Raw genomic sequence first — 22,698 nt, 5'->3', positions numbered from 1 at the left:
TGGTGTGTCCCCAGGACTGGGTTGAGAACCTCTGCTCTAGGCTAGACATATTCAGGTCTTCAAAGTCTCTTCTTACACGTCTTTTGATGCAAACGTTATACTATTTTTATCACATTCTTCCGAACTGTTTCAGACCTTTTTATGGATGAACAATAGTGTAGTGATATGGATGGGGCAATCCATTACAGAACTGCTTCTCAACCCTGGTCTTTCTTTGGTGTTTCTGGAACATAGACTGTAGAAGTCTGCCTGGCTCTGTCCTTATGTTCCAAATATCGGAGTTACCGTTAAAGCCCACTCCAATCTATCCGAATCTATCATGCATTTGTGAGACACAGACCATAAAAGTCTGCCCAGCACTGTCCTCATGTTCAAAAATACTGGAGTCTCTGTCAAAGCCCTCTCCAGCCCATCCTAAACTGGATTGCTATATGTGGGACATAGACCATACAAGCCAGCCCAGCACCAGCCTTAGTTTTTACAGCCAGAGTTGTCATCTAAGCAAATGCATATGGAACCCTTTAAGTTTTGTTTTTTATACCAGTTGTTTACTAATTTGAGATCCTCTGTGTTCATCTCACAAGCATTCTAGGCATCCACCACCCTCTCCGTGAAAAAGAATTTTCTGACATTACTCCTAAGTCTACCACCCAGCAACCTCAATTCATATCCTCTAGTTTTACCATTTTCCCTTCACTGGAAAATATTTGTTTCTATATTAATACCTTTCAAGTATTTAAAGGTCTGCATCATATCTCCCCTGTCCCTCCTCTCCTCTAGGGTATACATATTCATATCTTCCAGTCTCTTCTCATATGTCTTTTGGCCCAAGCCTCATATCCTTTTTATCGCCTTCCTCTGGACTGCCTCCAAAACTGAACACAATACTCCAAGTGTGGCCTCACCAATGACTTGTTCAGGGAGATCAACACCTCTCTCTATGTACCCTAGCATCATTCTTGTCACACTATTTCGTCACCTTCAGATCCTTAGATACAGTCACCCCAAGGTCCCTCTCCCTGTCTATGCATATCATCCTCTCACCATCTAGCACATACTGTTCCCTTTGATTTCTGCTCCCTAAGTGCACCACTCTGCACTTCTTTGCATTGAATTTTATTTGCCAAACATTAGACCATTCTTCTTCTAACTTTTGCAGATCCTTTTTCATGTTTTCCATTCCCTCTGGGGTGTCCACTCTATTACAAATCTTGGTTATCTTCCACAAAAAGGCAGACCTTACCTTCTAAACCTTCGGCAATGTCACTCACAAATATATTGAACAGAATCAGCCCCAGCACCAATTCTTGAGGCACTCCACTATTCACCTTCCTTCCTCCAAATGAATTCCAATAACCCCCAACCTCTGAAATCTATCTGTCAACCAGTTCCTTATTCATTTCACCACTATGGGTCTTAGCTTCAGCCTGTCAAGTTTATTGAAGCTTATATCCTCAATCCTGGTCACCCAGTCAAAGAATTAAATCAGATTCGTTTGGCACGATTTACCTTTGGTAAAACCATGTTGTCTCGGATCTTGTAACCTATTGGATTCCAGGAAATTCACTATTACAGTGGTGGAAATAAGTATTTGATCCCTTGCTGATTTTGTAAGTTTGCCCACTGACAAAGACATGAGCAGCCCATAATTGAAGGGTAGGTTATTGGTAACAGTGAGAGATAGCACATCACAAATTAAATCCGGAAAATCACATTGTGGAAAGTATATGAATTTATTTGCATTCTGCAGAGGGAAATAAGTATTTAATCCCTCTGGCAAACAAGACCTAATACTTGGTGGCAAAACCCTTGTTGGCAAGCACAGCGGTCAGACGTCTTCTGTAGTTGATGATGAGGTTTGCACACATGTCAGGAGGAATTTTGGTCCACTCCTCTTTGCAGATCATCTCTAAATCATTAAGAGTTCTGGGCTGTCGCTTGGCAACTGGCAGCTTCAGCTCCCTCCATAAGTTTTCAATGGGATTAAGATCTGGTGACTGGCTAGGCCACTCCATGACCCTAATGTGCTTCTTCCTGAGCCACTCCTTTGTTGCCTTGGCTGTATGTTTTGGGTCATTGTCGTGCTGGAAGACCCAGCCACGACCCATTTTTAAGGCCCTGGCGGAGGGAAGGAGGTTGTCACTCAGAATTGTACGGTACATGGCCCCATCCATTCTCCCATTGATGCGGTGAAGTAGTCCTGTGCCCTTAGCAGAGAAACACCCCCAAAACATAACATTTCCACCTCCATGCTTGACAGTGGGGACGGTGTTCTTTGGGTCATAGGCAGCATTTCTCTTCCTCCAAACACGGCGAGTTGAGTTCATGCCAAAGAGCTCAATTTTTGTCTCATCTGACCACAGCACCTTCTCCCAATCACTCTCGGCATCATCCAGGTGTTCACTGGCAAACTTCAGACGGGCCGTCACATGTGCCTTCCGGAGCAGGGGGACCTTGCGGGCACTGCAGGATTGCAATCCGTTATGTCGTAATGTGTTACCAATGGTTTTCGTGGTGACAGTGGTCCCAGCTGCCTTGAGATCATTGACAAGTTCCCCCCTTGTAGTTGTAGGCTGATTTCTAACCTTCCTCATGATCAAGGATACCCCACGAGGTGAGATTTTGCGTGGAGCCCCAGATCTTTGTCGATTGACAGTCATTTTGTACTTCTTCCATTTTCTTACTATGGCACCAACAGTTGTCTCCTTCTCGCCCAGCGTCTTACTGATGGTTTTGTAGCCCATTCCAGCCTTGTGCAGGTGTATGATCTTGTCCCTGACATCCTTAGACAGCTCCTTGCTCTTGGCCATTTTGTAGAGGTTAGAGTCTGACTGATTCACTGAGTCTGTGGACAGGTGTCTTTCATACAGGTGACCATTGCCGACAGCTGTCTGTCATGCAGGTAACGAGTTGATTTGGAGCATCTACCTGGTCTGTAGGGGCCAGATCTCTTACTGGTTGGTGGGGGATCAAATACTTATTTCCCTCTGCAGAATGCAAATAAATTCATATACTTTCCACAATGTGATTTTCCGGATTTAATTTGTGATGTGCTATCTCTCACTGTTACCAATAACCTACCCTTCAATTATGGGCTGCTCATGTCTTTGTCAGTGGGCAAACTTACAAAATCAGCAAGGGATCAAATACTTATTTCCACCACTGTATATCCTTCAGCATTGCTTCCATTACTTTTCCAATAACCAAAGTGAGGTTTACTAGCATGCAGCTTCTTCTGTCACCACTTTTGTGAAGAGGGACCACATCCTCTCTTTTCCAATCCCATGGCACCTCTCCCATCTCCACAAATTTATTAAAATTTTAAGAGGACCCACCAGAACCTCTCTGAGCTCCCTCAATATCCTGGGATGGATCCCATCCAGTCCCATGACTTTGTCCACCTTCAGATTTTCAAGTTGTTCATAAACACTTTCTTCCGTGAACGGTGCTATATCCATTTCATTCTCATATTTACCTTTGCCAGTCAATTGTGGTCTTTCTCCGTGATTTTCTTCCATGAGCACAGAAGCATTTGTGTAGCAGATTTGCTTTTTCCTCCTCATTCTCCACATAGCAGTTCACAGCATCTTTCAGTCTCACAATTCCATTTTTAGTCTTCCTCCTTTCACTAATATACCTGAAAAAATTCTTGTTGCCCCTCTTTACATTTCTAGCCACTTTTTCTTCCACTTGTGCTTTCACCAGATGTATATCTCTCTTGACGTATTTCATTTTCATCTGGTATTCCTCTCTATTTTTCTCTTCTTAAGTTTTTCTATATTTCATGCCTTTATTTTCTCAGCCATATCAGTTTCCTTTTTTTCTTGCTTTTTTTTTAACTCTCCTCACATAAAGGTTAGTAGCCATATTTATAGCTCCTTTCAGCCTGGATCACTGCCTTTCCACTTCTCGTATGTCCTCCCAGCCTATCAGCTCTTTCTTCAGGTACACCTCCATTTTACTAAAGTCAGCATGTTTGAAATCCAGGACTTCGAGCTTTGAGTGGCTGCCCTCCACTTTAGCTGTTATATCAAACCAAACTGTTTGATGATCACAACTGCCCAGGTGGGCAGCCACTCGGACATTAGACACACTTTCCCCATTTGTGAGCACCAGTTGGGTTTTCAGGATCACCACAATGAATATCTATGAGAAAGATTTGCATATAATGGATCCCTGCAATATGCAAATTTGTCTCATGGATATTCATAATGGTAATCCTGAAAACCCAACTGTCTAGGTGTGCCTCCAGGAGAGGGTTGAGAAGCAGTGCATTTGAGTGATAACCCCACTGTCTCTTTGTCACTCTCTTGTTTCTGGTGCTGACTTTAAAAAAAGCAAGTCATTGTTAAGCTGTTTTATTGATCATTTTTGACTCTGTTTCCTCCTGCTCCTTTGTACCCCCAGCTCAGTCAAAACCGGGGCTGGGATGTGCCTTTATTTGAAACTAATTAGACATTTTTCCTTGTTTTATATTCACACCAACATAGCTTGTCTGGTCATGCATTAGGACTCCTTCTGGAACTCTGCACTTCTGGACTCCGAATCTAGCCATTAAAGTGTGCATGGCTCCCCTGTTAGGGGCTGTGGAGAACCTGCCCACTAAGCAGCTTTGAGTCTCACGGGAGTCCTCTATCAGTGTTCCTGCCAGTGGAGGGAGGTGCTGCAAGATAACATTGTCAATTGTGAAGGACCTGTCTGTCCCTTGTGACTGTAGTGTGATATTGTAGCTCCTCCCTTCACTGGCAGGAACACCGGTGGAGGACTCCTGTGAAGCTTGAAACTGCTTAGCGGGAACGTTGGCTGTGAACTACTCCTCCACAGTATCCCCAACTGATTTGGGAAACAGAAGTCCCAACAAGATATGTTTGAACTTCAAATGTTTGTGTGGAACTTCTGCAACAAAAGTCCAAGGCCAAAGTTTTACAGAAGATACTTCTCTCCCAGAGATACAGAGTTAAGAAAACGGGGTGTGGCAGTTGACTTAAACGTAAGAGAGAGTCAATTGTGTTAGCATTGGGAGGGAGTGCGTGAGACTCTGGGGCAAGTTTGAAGCGAACGATGGATGAAGTGAGCAAGGAGCTGCCACTTCAGGGGCACAGTGGCAACTCTGAAGAAGTGTTAACAACCATTACAAGTTGATTCCCCCACAACCCCCCTTCCCTTGGTGCTTTCACAGTCAGAAAGTGAGTGCAACTGGTACAGCACATGAAGAATTGTGGGTAGTAGCACTGGGACTTTAATTTTTTTTAACTGCTTGATTTCATTTTCCAGGCCAACTGTGGATCTCATTGGTGCGATGGAAACTCAGTCAGAGCCCTCAGAACTGGAGCTGGATGATGTGGTGATAACAAATCCTCACATTGAAGCCATTCTGGAAAACGAAGACTGGGTGGAAGACGCCTCGTAAGGCTCAAGTGTTTAATTCTATAAATTTGTCCTTCAGACAGAATAAGCCTAACAGTTGTGTCTTGAGTTGAACTGTAGGTGACTATTTTTGGTTTTCTGAGGGCCCAATATACAAAACAATTTATCCAGATAACAGCAGCTGTTATCCACATAATTTCCTTAACTGGTGCTCTCTGTGGATATTCAGCACTGCTGTCCGGATAGTGCCAAAGCGATGTAAGGGCAGAACGAGTGTGGACCATTATCCAGAGAGTGGCATTATTCAGCCCAGTAAGAGAGAAAAAGAGCTGTTCTAACTTTATCTGGATAGCTTCAGGATAGTGGACTAACTATCCATGTTTTATTTAACCGTCATGGTCAGTGTTTAAAAATAAAATGGTGACCATGGTTTCAGAATACTGACATATTAATTTTTAGTGTTCAAATTCAAATTCGATTTCTATTTTGAAATATACAATCACTACCTCATAATCCAGGTAACATATATTTGTCATGGCAGTAAATACTTCCCTTTCTCTACAGTATTCATCCCATAGTGACACAGTATCCAGAAAATGAGTACTTCCCTTTCTCTACATAATTCATCCCATGCTGACACAGTATCCAATGTAGATATGAATCAGAGCATCTTCTTGGGAATGAGGAAATAGTAGGAATAGAATCTTTGGTTTACTTCTGCTGAACAGTTCTGTTCCATAGACCCTGTCTGAAGTGGGTTCTAGGTCACTTAGGAGGGGGATAGTGGATCAGGTCCTTGATGGTGCTAGAGGTTTGTGTGATGTAGAGGTGGGGTCTGAATTCTGAGGTGATGGCTGCTCTTGATCACAAATAAGACCCATTTGTCTGTGGTAGTTCATATCCATACTTCTGTGAAGTGTACGAGCTGGCCCCCTGCTTGTGGAAGCATTGCAGTCTGGTGGTCAAAAGCCAGGTACAGTGTTCTGGGGCTAGGCTCTGGTTGTCTCTGTTGCCTGCATGCTCTCATGCAAGGCTTCTGCTAGTAGGTGTTCTGGTATGGCAATAGGCACTTGAAGCAGTGTTGTCCTCTCAGGTGGAAGTCATGATGCCATGGAGATTGCTAAAAATGTTCTTGTTAAAACAATTTTGATATCTTGAGATTTTTTTTACCTTTTATTTTCATTTATATTGTGTTTCAGGGAGTATTTTCTCTTCTTGACTTCTTTTATAATTCACACTAAACCTTTGGGTAAGTAGCGAACTATAAGCCCATTGTACTGTGAGCAGATGAGATGTTTTCTGCTCCATATCTTGTAGGATGGTGGTTAGTTAGTTTCTGGTTTAGATGGGTACCTTTGGCCTATTCAAGAAGGGAGTCCAGTCCAGGTAGAGAATCTGCTGAAACCAATGTGCCACAATACATGCCCCAAGTGGTGCACTCTGGAAGGACTCTCCTGTTAATGAAGTCTAAGGTCCTGGGATCCTTTCCTGGGGGTGTGTAGGAGTGGGTTCTAGAACTCTTGGACCTCTTCATGGCTGACTCGATGGCAATTGAATCATGGGGAAGTTGGGTTTTGTTGCAGCCTAGAGTAGTTTGGACCCGGTATTTGATGTCCAACTTTTTTGAAGTTTGAGCCCTGGAGAAAGGGACTACCAGATTTTCTATCTGCATTTGAGGAGAATCTTGTGTTCAGGTACTGACACCATGGTTTTTGGTACATCCAGGTATTTGAGGATGCCAAGGACCTCATTGTGAGGGTCTGGCCTATTGCATGGAAACAGTAAGAGGTCAATTTCTGGAGGAAACTCAGATAGGTGAGGTCCTCCAATGTTAGGCAAGGAGAGATTGTGGAGGTGAGTATCAGATGGGATCTCCAGAGATTCAACAGGTGAAGGGCCATTGGAGGAGTCTGATTCATTGACTTCATCAGAATCTCTGGAATCAGATATCTCACCCTCTACATAGGACAGATGCCCTCTGTGGCAGGTCTCATTCATAACATTGATGCTGTGTAGTTAGGTGGGGCTCTGGACCAATGTTTATTCCACACTTGATATACTACCTTTCTGTAGTTACAGTCAAAGCGGTTTACATATACTATTTTTGCAGGTACTTTTCTGTTCTTAATGGGCTCACAATCTAAGGTTGTAGGGGTGTGGAAGTGGAAGTAAGTGTTGCAGAATTAGCTTGCCCAGAAGATCGATGAGCTGCTTGTGCATGAGCAGAATATCATTAGAGGTGGTCGGGTAGCTAGTGTCTAGCTGGTGAGACGTGATGCAGATGCCTTTGTTTGTTGGTCTCTGGTGTTATGGTGCTGTCAAGCTTTCTTTGGCATTTGGAGTGGTGGAGCATGGGTGCTTTAGAGATGCTGGAGGAAGTTGAGGAGCTTGAGGAGTAGATCCTTCTCCTTGCTCTCTTGTTCCTCCAGTGAGAGTGTTTTATTTGTTCCCTGCTGTCATGATTACAGCAACATAAGCACTGGGAAGTTAGATGCAAAGCATTAATAAAGAAGGTCAAAAGAGAATACGAAGAGAAACTTGCCTCAGAGACAGAAACTAATAGTAATAACTTTTCCAGGTATATCAGAAGCAGAAAGCCTGTGAGAGAATCTGTGGGATGGTTAGATCATCAAGGAGTAAAAGGGGCACTCAGGAATCACAGGGCCATAGCAGAGAGGCTGAATGAATTCTTTGCCTTGATCATTAATGAAGAAGATGTAAGAGATTTACCTGTACCAGAGATGGTTTTCAAGGGTGATGAAGCAGAGGAACTGAAAGAAGTCTTGGTCAACCTGGAAGATGTATTGAGCCAAATCAACAAATTAAAGTGTAGTAAATCACCTGGGCCAGATATTATACAGCCCGGGGTACAGAAAAAAGTCAAAAATGAAATTGCAGATCTGCTGTTAGTGACCTGTTATTAAAATCATCTGTAGTACCTGAAGATTGAAGGGTGGCCAATGTAATGCCTATTTTTAAAAAGGGATCCAGGGGTGGTCTGGGAAATTGCAGACTGGTAAGCCTGACTTCCATGGTGGGCAAAAGAGTGGAAACTATTATAAAGAATAAAATCACTGAACACAGAGACAAATATGATTTAATGGGACAGAGTCAACATGGATTTGGCCAAGGGAAGTCTTGTCTCGCCAATTTGCTTCATTTCTTTAGTAGAGGAGTGTGGTAACCGTGTTAGTCCACTCTTAAGGTTATCAATAGAAATCATTTCTTTGAATGCATGAATAAACATGTGGATAAAGGTGAGCTAGGTGATGTAGTATATCTAGATTTTCAGAAAGCATTTGACAAAGTCCCTCATGAGATTCTCCTGAGAAAATTAAAAACTGTTCTGTTGTGGATTAGGAATTGGTTGATGGATAGAAAACAGAGGGTAGGGTTAAATGGCCAATTCTCTCAGTGGAGAAGGGTGAATAGTTGAGTGCCACAAGGATCTGTATTGGGACTGGTACTGTTTAACATGTTTATAAATGATCTGGAAATGGGAACGACGAGAGAGGTGATTAAATTTGCAGACAACACAAAACTATTCAAAGTTGTTAAAACACATATGAATTGTGAAAAATTGCAGGAAGACCTTAGAAAACTGGAAGACTGGGCATCTAACTTGCAGATGAGATTTAACGTGGACATGCAAAGTGATGCACATTGGGAAGAATAATTCGAATCGTAGTTACCTGATGCTAGGTTCTTCCCTAGGAGCCAACATCCAAGAAAAAGACCTAAGTGTCATTGTGGATAATACACTGAAATCTTCTGCCCAGTGTGTGGTGGGAGCCAAAAAAGCAAACAGAACGCTAGGAATTATTAGAAAAGGGACAGAAAATAATGCAAAGATTTTATAATGCCTTTCAGGCTTATTTTCGAAAGAGAAGGGCGTCCATCTTTCGACACAAATTGGGAGATGGGCGTCCTTCTCCCAGGGTCGCCCAAATTGGCATAATCGAAAGCCAATTTTCGGCGTCCTCAACTGCTTTCTGTCGTGGGGATGATGTCACGTTTGTGAGTCCTTGTGCCCAGGCAGAGCACAGAGATGAAGACATGAACCTGTGCTCTGTTGGGCAGCTGGGCAACCCCAAGGCTTCACCTGTGATGGCCGCCATTCCCTGAGGGTTGAGCCCCCAGGTGCAGGCAGCCAACAGGACTTCCGGATGCAGGCAGGGGTCAGACGGCCGCAGGCAGCAGGCAAAGAGGACTCTGGCGGAGAGGGCACGGTGTGCAGGCGGTGAGTGGGGGCAGGCAGTAGCAAAAGGGTAGTTTGGGCACAGACAGCGGTCAGGTAAGGCCACTGATAGAGAGTCTCTAGGAACTCTAGTACCAGTCCCAAGTAATGCAAGAATTAGATGCAATTAAAGCAACTTATAGGACTGTGCAGAATCATAACTTCTCACCACTGCCTCAGAGAATAAAACCACAAAGGAACAGATGGTTCACAGTAGGCTCAGGCAGAATTCGTCATGTGACGCAGAAGCATCCGCCCGCACAAGTGTTGCCACTACAAAATTCTTTTGCTCCACTACAGCACTGTGATGTTCCTGAAACTAAAATTGAAGCACAAGAAAAAGAAAAAACAAGGAAGAGGGAACAAATAGAGGAGAAGGTACCCAAAGAGAAAAGACACTCACAAATCACTAAACCCAAAACACATACTAGGAAATGTAGTTGGAAAGCAATGACCACAAATGCTCACAGTCTAAGCAATAAAATTCATGACCTTCAAGCACTGATGTTGGAGACTGACTTGGACATAGTTGCAGTCACAGAGACATGGCTCAATGGTTCCCATGAACGGGATGTAAACATACCAGGCTATAATCTTTTTAGGAAGGATAGAGAGGGACGTAAAGGTGGAGGAGTAGCTCTGTATGTGAGAAATGATATCGCAGCAACTGAAATGACAGGGAAGTGGGGAAAGGAAGAAGCGATATGGATCACCTTAAAAAGAGAGGATAGAACCTTGGTCCACGTGGGTGTTGTCTACAGACCTCCCAACACAATTGGAGGAACTGGATAAAGATCTGATCGCTGATATTCAAAAGTTGGGGGAAAAAAGAGAGGTGCTGTTGTTGGGAGATTTTAATCTGCCGGATGTAGATTGGAAGGTTCCTTCTGCGAAATCGGAAAGAAGTAGAGAGATTGTGGATGCTTTCCAAAGTGCTCTGCTCAGACAAATGGTGACGGAACCCACAAGGGAGGGAGCGACGCTGGATCTGGTGCTCACGAATGGGGATAGTATGTCAAATGTCCGAGTGGCTGCGCACCTGGGAAGCAGTGACCATCAAACGGTTTGTTTTGATATAACGGCTCATGTGGTTAGCGGCCACTCTAAACTCAAAGTCCTGGACTTCAAGCGAACTGACTTTAACAAAATGGGGGAATACCTGAGGAAGGAGCTGATGGGCTGCGAGAACGTACAACACGTGGAAGGACAGTGGGCCAAGCTGAAAGAAGTAATAAACAGGGCCACAGACCTTTATGTAAGGAGAGTAAATAAAAGCAAGAGAAAAAGGAAACCGATATGGTTTTCAAAGCAAGTGGCTGAGAAAATAAAGGCTAAAGAGTTAGCATTCCAGAAATACAAAAAATCTCAAGTAGAGGAACACGGGGAGGAATCCGGATGAAACTGAAAGAAGCCAAGAGAGAGGTATGTCTGGCGAAGGTGCAAGCGGAAGAACAAATGGCTAGAAATGTACGGAGGGGAGACAAAAACTTCTTTAGGTATATTAGTGAAAGGAGTAAGACTAAAAAGGGGATTGTGAGACTAAAAGATACAGCAAAACGCTATGTAGAAAATGATGAAGAAAAAGCCAATTTGCTAAATAGATACTTTTGTTCTGTTTTTACTGAAGAAAATCCTGGGGAAGGACCGAGAGGGACTGGCAAAAGTACACCTGAAAATGAGGTGGATAGAGCGCCGTTCACGGAAGAGAGTGTGTATGAACAACTTGGAAAGCTAAAGGTGGACAAAGCCATGGGGCCGGATGGGATCCACCCCAGAATACTGAGGGAGCTCAGAGAGGTTCTGGTGGGTCCTCTTAAAGATTTGTTTAATAAATCCTTGGAGACGGGAGAGGTACCGAGGGATTGGAGAACGGCGGAGGTGGTCCCTCTTCACAAAAGTGGTGATAGGGAAGAAGCTGGAAACTACAGGCCGGTAAGCCTCACTTCGGTTATTGGAAAAGTAATGGAAGCCATGCTGAAGGAAAGGATAGTGAATTTCCTGGAAGCCAATAAGTTGCAAGATCCGAGACAACATGGTTTCACCAAAGGGAAATCGTGCCAAACGAATCTCATTGAATTCTTTGACTGGGTGACAGGAGAATTAAATCAAGGACGTGCTATGGACGTCATCTACTTAGATTTCAGCAAGGCTTTTGACACGGTTCCCCACAGGAGGCTCTTGAATAAACTAGAAGGGCTGAAGATAGGACCCGAAGTGGTGAACTGGATTAGGAACTGGTTGACGGGCAGACGCCAGAGGGTGGTGGTAAATGGAGTTCGCTCGGAGGAGGGAAAGGTGAGTAGTGGAGTGCCTCAGGGATCGGTGCTGGGGCCCATTCTGTTCAATATATTTGTGAGTGACATTGCCGAAGGGTTACAAGGTAAAGTTTGCCTTTTTGCGGATGACACCAAGATTTGCAACAGAGTGGACACCCCGGAGGGAGTGGAAAACATGAAAAAAGATCTGAAGAAGCTGGAAGAATGGTCTAACATTTGGCAATTAAAATTCAATGCAAAGAAATGCAAAGTGATACACTTAGGGAGTAGAAATCCAAGGGAGGCGTATGTGTTAGGTGGGGAGAGCCTGATAGACACGGACGGGGAGAGGGATCTTGGGGTGATAGTATCTGAGGACCTGAAGGCGATGAAACAGTGCGACAAGGCGTTGGCCATAGTGAGAAGGTTGCTAGGCTGTATAGAGAGAGGTGTGACCAGCAGAAGAAAGGAGGTTTTAATGCCCCTGTATAAGACGTTGGTGAGGCCCCACCTGGAGTATTGTGTTCAGTTTTGGAGGCCGTACCTTGCGAAGGATGTTAAAAAAATGGAAGCGGTGCAAAGAAAAGCTACGAGGATGGTATGGGAGTTGCGTTCCAAGACGTATGAAGAGAGACTTGCTGATCTGAACATGTATACTCTGGAGGAAAGGAGGAACAGGGGTGATATGATACAGACGTTCAAATATTTGAAAGGTATTAATCCGCAAACGAATCTTTTCCGGAGATGGGAAGGCGGTAGAACGAGAGGACATGAAATGAGATTGAAGGGGGGCAGACTCAGGAAAGATGTCAGGAAGTATTTCTTCACAGAGAGGGTGGTGAACGCTTGGAATGCCCTCCCGAGGGAGGTGTGGAGATGAAAATGGTAACAGAATTCAAACATGCGTGGGATAGGCATAAAGGAATCCTGTGCAGAAGGAATGGATCCACAGAAGCTTAGCTGAAATTGGGTGGCGGGGTGAAGAGGGGTTGGTGGTTGAGAGGCTAGGATAGGGGAGGGCAGACTTATACGGGGTCTGTGCCAGAGCCAGTGATGGGAGGCGGGACTGGTGGTTGGGAGGCGGGAAATACTGCTGGACAGACTTATACGGTCTGTGCCCTGAAAAAGACAGGTACAAATCAAGGTAAGGTATACACATATGAGTTTATCGTGGGCAGACTGGATGGACCGTGCAGGTCTTTTTCTGCCGTCATCTACTATGAACTGGCAAAGGTCAGGTCAGGTAGCAAGCAAAAGGATATCCGGGTTCAAGCGGAAGTCAGGTCAGGCTAAAAGCAGAGAATAGTCGAGATTCAGGCAGAGGACAGGTCAGGCAGCAGGCAGAGAGTAGATGAGGTTTAGGCAGTGGTCAGGCAGCAAGCAACAAGTAGTCGAGGTTCAGGCAGTGGTCAGGCAGCAAGCGAAGAGTAGTCGAGTTTTAGGCAGTGGTCAGCAACAAGGTAGAGTGAGTAGAAGACAAAGTCACACTGTGTGACTCACACAATAGCACAAGCGAACCTACCGAAGTAGAAGCCAAAGCAAAGTTTGTGGAGAAAAGCTGCTTCTTAAATAGCCCGCACCATCAGGGAGACAAGCATCAGCTGGCAAGAGGCAGGGAGACAGGAATCAGCTGACATGGGAAGTCTCTCATTGGCTAGACAGCCGGGGAAGAAGGCGGAACCTGTCCTCAGGCCTCCAATCCGATGCTGCAGGAGGCAGGACATAGAGGCCGGCAATTCCCGGGGAGGCGAGCCACGCTGCCAGCGTTCTCCCGGGTGAAGCCGAGCAAGGAAGTCCTGGTGCCACAAACCTCCTCCCGAACGGAGCAGGCCACGGGGATTCTCCAGAGCGCCGGACCAGCAAAGATGGCCGGCGCTCCGCGTCGAGGATGGCAGACTGGAACTCCTGGAGCGCCGGGCCTGCCAAGATGGCCGGTGCTCCGCATCGTGGGAGCATCCCTCACCGAGGTGAGGAGTGTGACAGACGACCAAAGTTCACGGGGGCGTGACGGAAGCGTAGCGAAGGCAGGACTGGGGTGTCCCTGACGAGCACCTGGGTGACTTTACTTGGTCCATTTTTTCTTACGACCAAGCCTCAAAAAGGTGCCCAACTGACCAGATAACCACCAGAGAGAATCGGGGATGACCTCCCCTTACTCCCCCAGTGGTCACCAACCCCCCTCCCACCCTAAAAGAATTTTTTTAAATATTTTTTGCCAGCCTCTATGCCAGCCTCAAATGTCATATCCAGCTCCATCACAGCAGTATGCAGGTCCCTGGAGCAGTTTTAGTGGGTGCAGTGCACTTCAGGCAGGCAGACCCAGGCCCATCCCCCCCCACCTGTTACACTTGCGGTGGTAAATGTGAGCCCTTCAAAACCCACCAGAAACCCACTGTACCCACATCTAGGTGCCCCCTTCACCCATAAGGGCTATGGTAGTGGTGTACAGTTGTGGGTAGTGGGTTTTGGGGGGGGGGGGGTTGGGGCGGCTCAGCACACAAGGTAAGGGAGCTATGCACCTGGGAGCAATTTATGAAGTCCACTGCAGTGCCCGCTAGGGTGCCCAGTTGGTGTCTTGGCATGTCAGGGGGATCAGTGCACTACGAATGCTGGCTCCTCCCACGACCAAATGGCTTGGATTTGGTCGTTTCTGAGATGGGCGTCCTCGGTTTCCATTATCGCTGAAAATCAGAAACGACCAAGTCTAAGGACAACTATCTCTAGGGACGACCTAAATGTCAAGATTTGGGCGTCTCCGACTGTATTATTGAAACGAAAGATGGACGTCCATCTTGTTTCAATAATACGGGTTTCCCCGCCCCTTAGTCAGGATGTACTGCGAGGACGTCCTCAGGAAAACTTGGGCGCCCCTTTCGATTATGCCCCTCCACGTATCACTCCATGGTGCGACGACACCTTGAATATTGTGTGGAATTCTGATCGCCATATCTTTAAACAATATAGCAGAATTAGAGAGGTTCAAAGAAGGGCAATCAAAATGATAAAGGAGATGGAACTCCTCTCATATCAGGAAAGGCTAAAGAGGTTAGGACACATCAGCTTGGAAAAGAGACAGCTGAGGGGGGGATATGATAGAGGTCTACGAAATATTGAGTGGTGTAGAACGGGTAAATGTAAATTGATTTTTTTACTCTTTCAAAAAGTACAAACACTAGGGGACACTGAATGAGGTTACATGGAAATAGTTTTAAAACAAACAGGAGAAAATATTTTTTTTCACTCAAGAATAGTTAAGCTCTGGAACTTGTTGCCAGAGGATGTGGTAACAGCAGTTAATGTATCTGGGTTTAAAAAAGGTTTGGACACGTTCTTGGAAGAAAAGTCCATAGTTTGCTGTTGATATAGACATGGGGAAAGCCACTGCTTGTCCCTGGGATCAGTAGCATGAATCTTGCTATTATTTAGGATTCTGCCAGGTACTTGTGACCTGAATTGGTCATTGTTGCAAGCAGGATACTGGGCCAGATGGCTATTTTCATGCTCTTATGCCTGTGGGAATAGTGAAATTCTTCATCACGTACTTTCCTACTATGTCTCCCATGCCAGCTGCAATGGTGGACTCCTCAATGCTCCACAGTTTGGGAGCAGTCTTGCTGGGTGGCCTCCATGTAACTATGGATGTGTAGTCTTCCCCTATGCTGGTGTTCTCAGCCAGCATTCTGCCAGGGGTACGGATTCCCTTGTAGAAGAGGGAGTGTTTCCCTTGAATGGGGTGGATCCAGTGAGTGATGCTGTCCCTCCCGAAGCTTCCCCTGTCAAGGAAAGAGGAGCCGCTTGGTCCTGAGGGCTGAGCAACAGCGTCGGCACTGATAGAACAGAGTTATTGCCCACACAGAGACCTGAGTTTCTGGGTCTGCAGCCAGGCAGGAGTGACTGGAACAGCAAAGAGAGGTAATTTTGGAGTCTCTGTGTATCAGTGCTTTCTGGTCCAGGGGAACATTTGGCTGCAAATGATGCAAGCGTCCACAAGGTGAGAGGCCCCAAGACAGCGTATGCAGAGTTCATGTGCACCCGAAGAGCTCATGCATTTGTTGCAGGATGGGCATGTTTTAAATCCTGGTTTTGAGACTGCAATTTTCCGTTCCTGGTGAGTAGATGCCAAAAACGTGGTAGAAGAGAGCAGATGGAAAAACCATCCTTTATGGCTGGGTGGATTGAAAAAAGAGAGGCAGGTTGCTCAGGTGTGGATGTAAACACATGCTCGGAGGGACCCCAGTTCAAAGGTCTCTTTGAGCTAAGGGAGAACAGTTTCATCCACTGGGCACCATTGGTTGATGTCATCTACATGTGGCTGACTCATGCTGCTTGTCCATGGAGAACACAGTGTGAAGAGAATGAATGCTTCCTTTGTCTACAGTATTCATCCTGTGTGACAGAATATCTATAGAGTGAATGCTACCTTTATCTATGGCATTATCCCATAATGTCCACCGAATGAATACTTCTCTCGGGCTACAATATTCATCTCATAGTGAAACAATGATTATGGAATGAAAGGTACTCTTTATCTATGGTATTCATCCCATAGAGACACGACATTCACAAAATTAAAATATGTATCAATAGTGACACAGATGAATTAATAACCCCCAGTTTCTATAAATGTTTAGTACGACTAATGCTTTAGTTATGTATTATAATGGCAGTGTCAACAGAGGGAAGGAACACTTCCATTAAGGGGTAATATTAAAAGAAAAAGTTTGGGGTTGGTAGTCAAGGGGAGGGAAAAGACACCTATACTACAGCTTCTGGGCTGGCAACCTGGCTTGAACTGACAGAAAATTTCCATAGCTTCCATCCATTTGTAATGCATGTTTGCATCTACAGCAAAGGGATCCAGAGTGGCTGAATGAGAACCGACAAATATTTTCCCATGCAGGGTTGCGACACTGATGACCGGTATCTGCCAATTAAATCTCTCTCTCTCTCAATGCCCTCCCCCCATCACTATTACCAGCATTGCAGGCCCTCTTTTACCATAGCTTAGTAAAAGGACCCCTAAAAGTAGGAGAAAGAACAATGCTGCCATTACCATCCACTTACAGGTAGGATTAAGAAAGGCACAAGGAAATAATGTGATTCTGGCCAACTTTGCTCACTCCCTTAAGCTGCAGCAGCTGTGGGTCCTTCAGAAGAGATTTGGTATTAGCTGCAGGAGCAATTTCAGGGCAATGGTGGTCTGATGCACGGAAGCAAGCAAAGAGTGGAAGACTTCAAAAAAGAAAGTAGAAGTCCAAATGCTTCTAATACATACAAGAGTTTATTCTCCAAACATGAAAATACAGGATGTGATGACAATTCTGACCCTACTCGGGGCCATGTTTCAGCTAAAAACCTTCCTCAGGGGTCCTGTCAATAATGCAATATAAAAGCTGGAGAATAACCTTCATAAAAGGCAGCATGTATGTACACAGCCGAAAACAAGCATAGAACCCCTGTATTTTCATATTTGAAGAATAAACTCTCATATGTGTTAGAAGCATTTGGACTTCTCTTTTTTCTAGGTCATTCTGGAACTTTCTTTCTGAAGTCTTCCACTCTTTTGCTTGACTAACTTTCTTTCTGAGAAATTCTGAGAGAAGAGGACAGGTCCCACTGAACTTTCTTTCTGAGAAGTTCTGAGAGAAGAGGACATTTCTATGAGGTAGCAAGGCCACTGACCTCAATTAGGTGCTAACTAAGGTGAGGGGAAGTAGATTATTTGCATAGGTTGCTGAGTTAGCTTCAAAAAGCCTGTTTAAAAAAGGTCTTTAGATGCAAAACTTTATAAAGATTACCCGCTTTTTACCTTATGTCTGCTTCCCTTTTGTTGCTCCTGTATTCCCATCCATATTCTCTTATTTAGCTGCTTACGTTACTGTATTTGTTAATACAGCAGGATATAATATATAAAAATTATGTAATTTTCTTGTACCTTTGTTAGCCACATTGAGCCTGCACAAGCTGAGAAAATGTCCGATACAAGTGAACCAAATAAATAAATTAAATATGATAGAGGTCTATAAAATAATGAGTGGAGTGGAATGGGTAGATGTGAATCATCTGTTTACGCTTTCCAAAAATACTAGGACTAGGGGGCATGCGATGAAGCTACAATGTAGTAAATTTAAAACGAATCGAAACTATTTCTTCACTCAATATGTAATTAAACTCTGGAATTCTCTGCCAGAGAATGTGGTAAAGGCGGTTAGCTTAGCAGAGTTTAAAAAAGGTTTGGACAGCTTCCTAAAGAAAAAGCCCATAGACCATTATTAAATGGACTTGGGGAGAATCCACTATTTCTGGGATTAGCAGTATAGAATGTTTTGCACTTTTTTGGGATCTTGCCAGGTATTTGTGACCTGGATTGGCCACTGTTGGAAACAGGATGCTGGGCTTGATGGACCTTTGGTCTTTCCCAGTATGGCAATACTTATGTACTTATTTCTTCCCATGTTTAGTTTTGAGCCTGATGCATGGCCCACGCAGCACATGAATTCTGAATCCATTGCACCTGCATCATTGAACATCAAAGCAACATCCTGAGCCAGCCCAGGAAGGGAGGGAGCAGAACTGTCTAAAAAAGACTGCCACGGCATAAAAAACAGGGGTGTAGCTAACATTGAAGGAGCACAGCAAAAAGCTCAGTGCCACCTAATGGTAGGGTGTTGTAAGTGCCCTCTGTTCTATATCCCTGCTGTCCAGCATTTCTCTCTCTCTCTCTTCCTTTTCCCCCTCCCTCATGAGTCCGGTATCTCTCTGTAGCCCCACAGTCATCCAAATTTGCAGCAGCAATAGAGATGACGATGAAAACAGGCATCCTCTAGCAGGTCCCACCAAGGTCTTTCCTCTGCCGTATCCTTCGTTCACAAGAAGTAACATCAGAGGACCTGGAATGCAGCAGGGGGGTGGATTAAAGAGAGACACTGGACCCACAGGGCAGATAAGAAGCGAAATTTCCAGACCTAAGTGGAGGGGGGAGATGGAGAGATGCTGTGCCTGCCAGGGGGCAGGAAGTGGGGGGGGGGGGGGGGGGAGAGAGATTGATTTGGATCAAAAGGAGAAGGGAAAGAGGGGAAGAAATACTGGACCTGGGGAGAGGAGGGGTGGAGGGAAGGGAGATGTAGAACATAGGATGAGGATGGGGACAGAAATATAGAGAGATGCTGGACAGAATGGAGGTAAGATGAATGGTGGATATAAACAGAGAAGAATGTCAAAAGGACATGAGAGCCTGGAAAGAAATTAAGCAAAAGCAGATAAGAGAGCAAAGCAATACTCAGGCAACAAAGGTAGAAAAAAGTATTTTTTTCCTGAAATTATTAACTGTAACAAAGCTAGGAAATGTGTGTATCTGATATCTTGCATCTCAGTTTCTATTTCTGTTATTATGAGGTTTTCTATATTGGCATGACATGTGTTTGCTTTTTGCAGGGTTTGGTTACTGGGACTCTGAAGGGATTCCACGTTTTCCTCCCTCCCCCCCCCCCACCCCCCATTCCCACTACCTCAGGAGGGATGGTATTATAGGTGGCCCATCATAATTTTTCTGTCCAGGGCCCAATCAGTCCTAGTTGTGCAACTGAAGAAAAAAATAAAACACAATTCTCACCAGGGGCCCTGAGAGGCTACTAGTGGCCCCCAGGCCTTGAGCTAGAGAATGGACGTGTTCATTCTTTCAGTCTGATATGACTCTGGGATGATTGCAGTAGAGAAAATGGCATGGGAGTGCTGTGTAATTAGGATGTGGGAGAGAGAGGTATAGTGTGTTGGTTCTCATGACCCATTAAGAGCGGGGATCTGTTACTGGGACTGGATTTGATGTTGTGGAAATGTTGGCATCTACTCTTTCTAACCAGTGGAACTTTGTCTCTCCATAGGGGTCTTATGTCGCACTGCATCGCAATCCTAAAGGTAAATCCTTCTTTCCTTGAGGCATAATAACATAGTAACATAGTAGATGATGGCAGAAAAAGACCTGCATGGCCCATCCAGTCTGCCCAACAAGACAAACTCATATGTGCTAGTTTTTGTGTATATCTTACCTTGATTTGTATCTGTCATTTTCAGGGCATAGACCATATAAGTCTGGCCAGCACTATCCCCACCTCCCACCACCAGCTCGGCCACCCATGGGTGGCGCTGTTTCAAATCTGTGCAGGCAGGCTGATCTGTCCTGAAATCTGGCCCCATTATTCTCTTAATGTTGGTATTTATGACTTACTCTGTTCTTTCTCATATTGGGTTACTTATTCTGTTTTCTAGCTTTCTCTATTGCTCTTGAAGTTACTGTTACTATTAACTATCATTCTGCATACACAACATTGTACAGAGACACATCAGAGAAAGTCCCCTGCTCCTTGGAATTTACATTCTAGTGAACATAGATATGTGAACCCCATTTCCCACAGAACGTGGAGATCAGAATTGAGACGTCCAGATCAGGACGTGTTGAGTTCCGGTGGTCTTTTAGAAACAGATCTGCTGACACAGAGCCTTTTTGAAAATACCTATAGGAATACACTCGTACTGCCAGTACTTGCGGTGAGAGCAGCTGTTTTACAAATATACACATTGAAAAAGAAACAGCACAGACCCCCAACAGGAATGGAGTAGCTTAATGTTTACAGCAACAGGCTAAGAACTGGAGAAGCCAGGGTTCAAATCCCACTGTGGCCCCTTGTGACCTTGGGCAAGTGACAATCCTCCACTGCCTCAGGTGCAAACTTAGGACTTTGTTTATCAAGCCACATGGCAATGCCAACGGAGCCCATTCAAAGTGAATAGGCTTTGTCGGCATTACCACACCGGAAGCAGGCTATCATGGCTTGATAACAGAGGCCCTCTGGGACAGAAAAATACCTACTGTAACTGAATATAACTCATCTTCGGCTACAATTGGAATAGGTGTGAACTAAATCAAAATGTCTTCCACATAAAGCTGCCCCATTATGCAAATATACATGTGTAAAGGCCACCAATTATGTAACGTGGTCTCAGTGTTAACGACCCTATTCTGCCAGCCGACCCGGCCGGCACCTCACCTGACCCAGCATTTTTTAAAAATCTCCAAGCGGCGGTGCCTGCGTCTCAGTAAAAGAAGAAAACCTGCTTCGAAGTTTGTCCGTCGGCCGGCCTTCCCTCATGTCCCGCCCAGCGGAAGTTACATCAGAGGGCGGGACATGAGGGAAGGCCAGCCGACGGACAAACTTCGAAGCAGGTTTTCTTCTTTTACTGAGACGCAGGCACCGCCGCTTGGAGATTTTTTAAAAATGCTGGGTCAGGTGAGGTGCCGGCCGGGTCGGCTGGCAGAATAGGGTCGTTTGGCGGGTCGGGGAGGGGGGGCTCAGACGGGAGGGGGGCTCAGGTGGCTGGAGGGAGGGGGAGCAGGGGAATGAGGAGAGTCGCGTCGGTGGACATGGGTGGAGGGCAGGGGGGATGGAGGGTTACTGGACATAGGTGGATGGCAGTTGGCAGGGGAGGGCAGGGGAACAGGAGGGTCGCTGGACATGGGTGGATGGAGGGGAGGGCAGGAGGACAGCAGGGTCGCTGGACATGGGTAGATGGCACATGGCAGGGGAGGGGGGTTTCTGGACATAGGTGGATGGCAGGGGAGGGCAGGGAGGACAGGAGGGTCGCTGGACATGGGTAGATGGCAGGGGAGGGGGGTTTCTGGACATAGGTGGATGGCAGGGGAGGGCAGGGAAGACAGGAGGGTCGCTGGACATGGGTGGATAGCAGGGGATGGGGGTTTCTGGACATAGGTGGATGGCAGGGGAGGGCAGGGGGGACAGGAGGGTCGCTGGACATGGGTGGATGGAGGAGAGAGAAGAAATGCTGGACATGGATGGAGGCGAGGGAAGAGTGAGGAAGGAGATGAGATGAGGGAAAAGGAAGAGAGGAGAAAAAGTGCACATGGATACAGAAAATAGGCAGAAGCTGGATCCACTGGACAGTCAAGTCTGCGGAGGACCCAGCTTTTACTTACGGATGTAGGGCAAGAAATGAAGAAGAAAGGCGGAAAGTAAAGAAATAAATGGAAAGGAAGCCCTGGAAATGAAGTTAAGAGGACAGATAGCAGCAGAATCGGATACTGGGCCAGCATGATCATAAAACAGTCACCAGACAACAAAGGTAGAAAAACTATTTTATTCAGGATTTAAGTAGAGGAGTGTGGTAGCCGTGTTAGTCCACTCTTAAGGTTATCAATAGAAATTAAACAAAATAAAACATGGAAAAGAAAATAAGATGATACCTTTTTTATTGGACATAACTTAATACATTTCTTGATTAGCTTTCGAAGGTTGCCCTTCTTCGTCAGATCGGAAATAAGCAAATGTGCTAGCTGACAGTGTATATAAGTGAAAACATTCAAGCATTACTATGACAGTCTGACAGTCTATGGAAATGATGGAGACATTTCTGAATACACACCAGACCAAACCTCTAAAATACTACCGGTACATCGATGACATTTTTATGATTTGGACAGAGGGTGAAGAAACTCTGAAACAATTTTATTCTGCCTTCAATACATACCATCCTACAATCAGATTCAAAATTGACTACTCCCCAGAAAAAGTCAATTTTTTGGACACCACTGTCTCAATCAGTGATGGCTGTATACAAACATCTATATATAAGAAACCCACAGACAGATGCAGCTACCTCCACAACTCCAGCTTCCATCCTTCACATACAAAAAGATCCATCATTTACAGCCAAGCCACAAGATACCACCGTATCTGCTCTGACCCAGGGGACAGAGACAGACACCTTAAAAGCCTGACTGCATCCTTCAAACAGAAAGGCTATAACCCCAAAATAATCTCCAAGAAT

The 22,698-nt window shown here is 45.2% G+C and overlaps 1 protein-coding gene across 2 annotated transcripts in view; it reads left to right on the top strand.

Annotated features, from left to right (window-relative positions):
- TMEM98 (transmembrane protein 98) overlaps positions 1 to 22,698 on the top strand; it is a 101,526-nt gene that overhangs the window by 36,831 nt on the left and 41,997 nt on the right. For both annotated transcript variants that reach the window (XM_030221141.1, XM_030221140.1), the window contains exons 3-4: positions 5,275 to 5,406; positions 19,740 to 19,773. In XM_030221141.1, coding sequence (XP_030077001.1) covers positions 5,275 to 5,406; positions 19,740 to 19,773 — 166 coding nt within the window. The remainder of the gene's footprint in view (positions 1 to 5,274; positions 5,407 to 19,739; positions 19,774 to 22,698) is intronic.

The sequence above is a fragment of the Microcaecilia unicolor genome, chromosome 12, assembly GCF_901765095.1.
Source record: "Microcaecilia unicolor chromosome 12, aMicUni1.1, whole genome shotgun sequence".
NCBI lineage: Eukaryota > Metazoa > Chordata > Amphibia > Gymnophiona > Siphonopidae > Microcaecilia > Microcaecilia unicolor.
The sequence above is the reverse complement of the archived record's forward strand: the minus strand, read 5'-3'. Positions and strand labels throughout refer to the sequence as shown.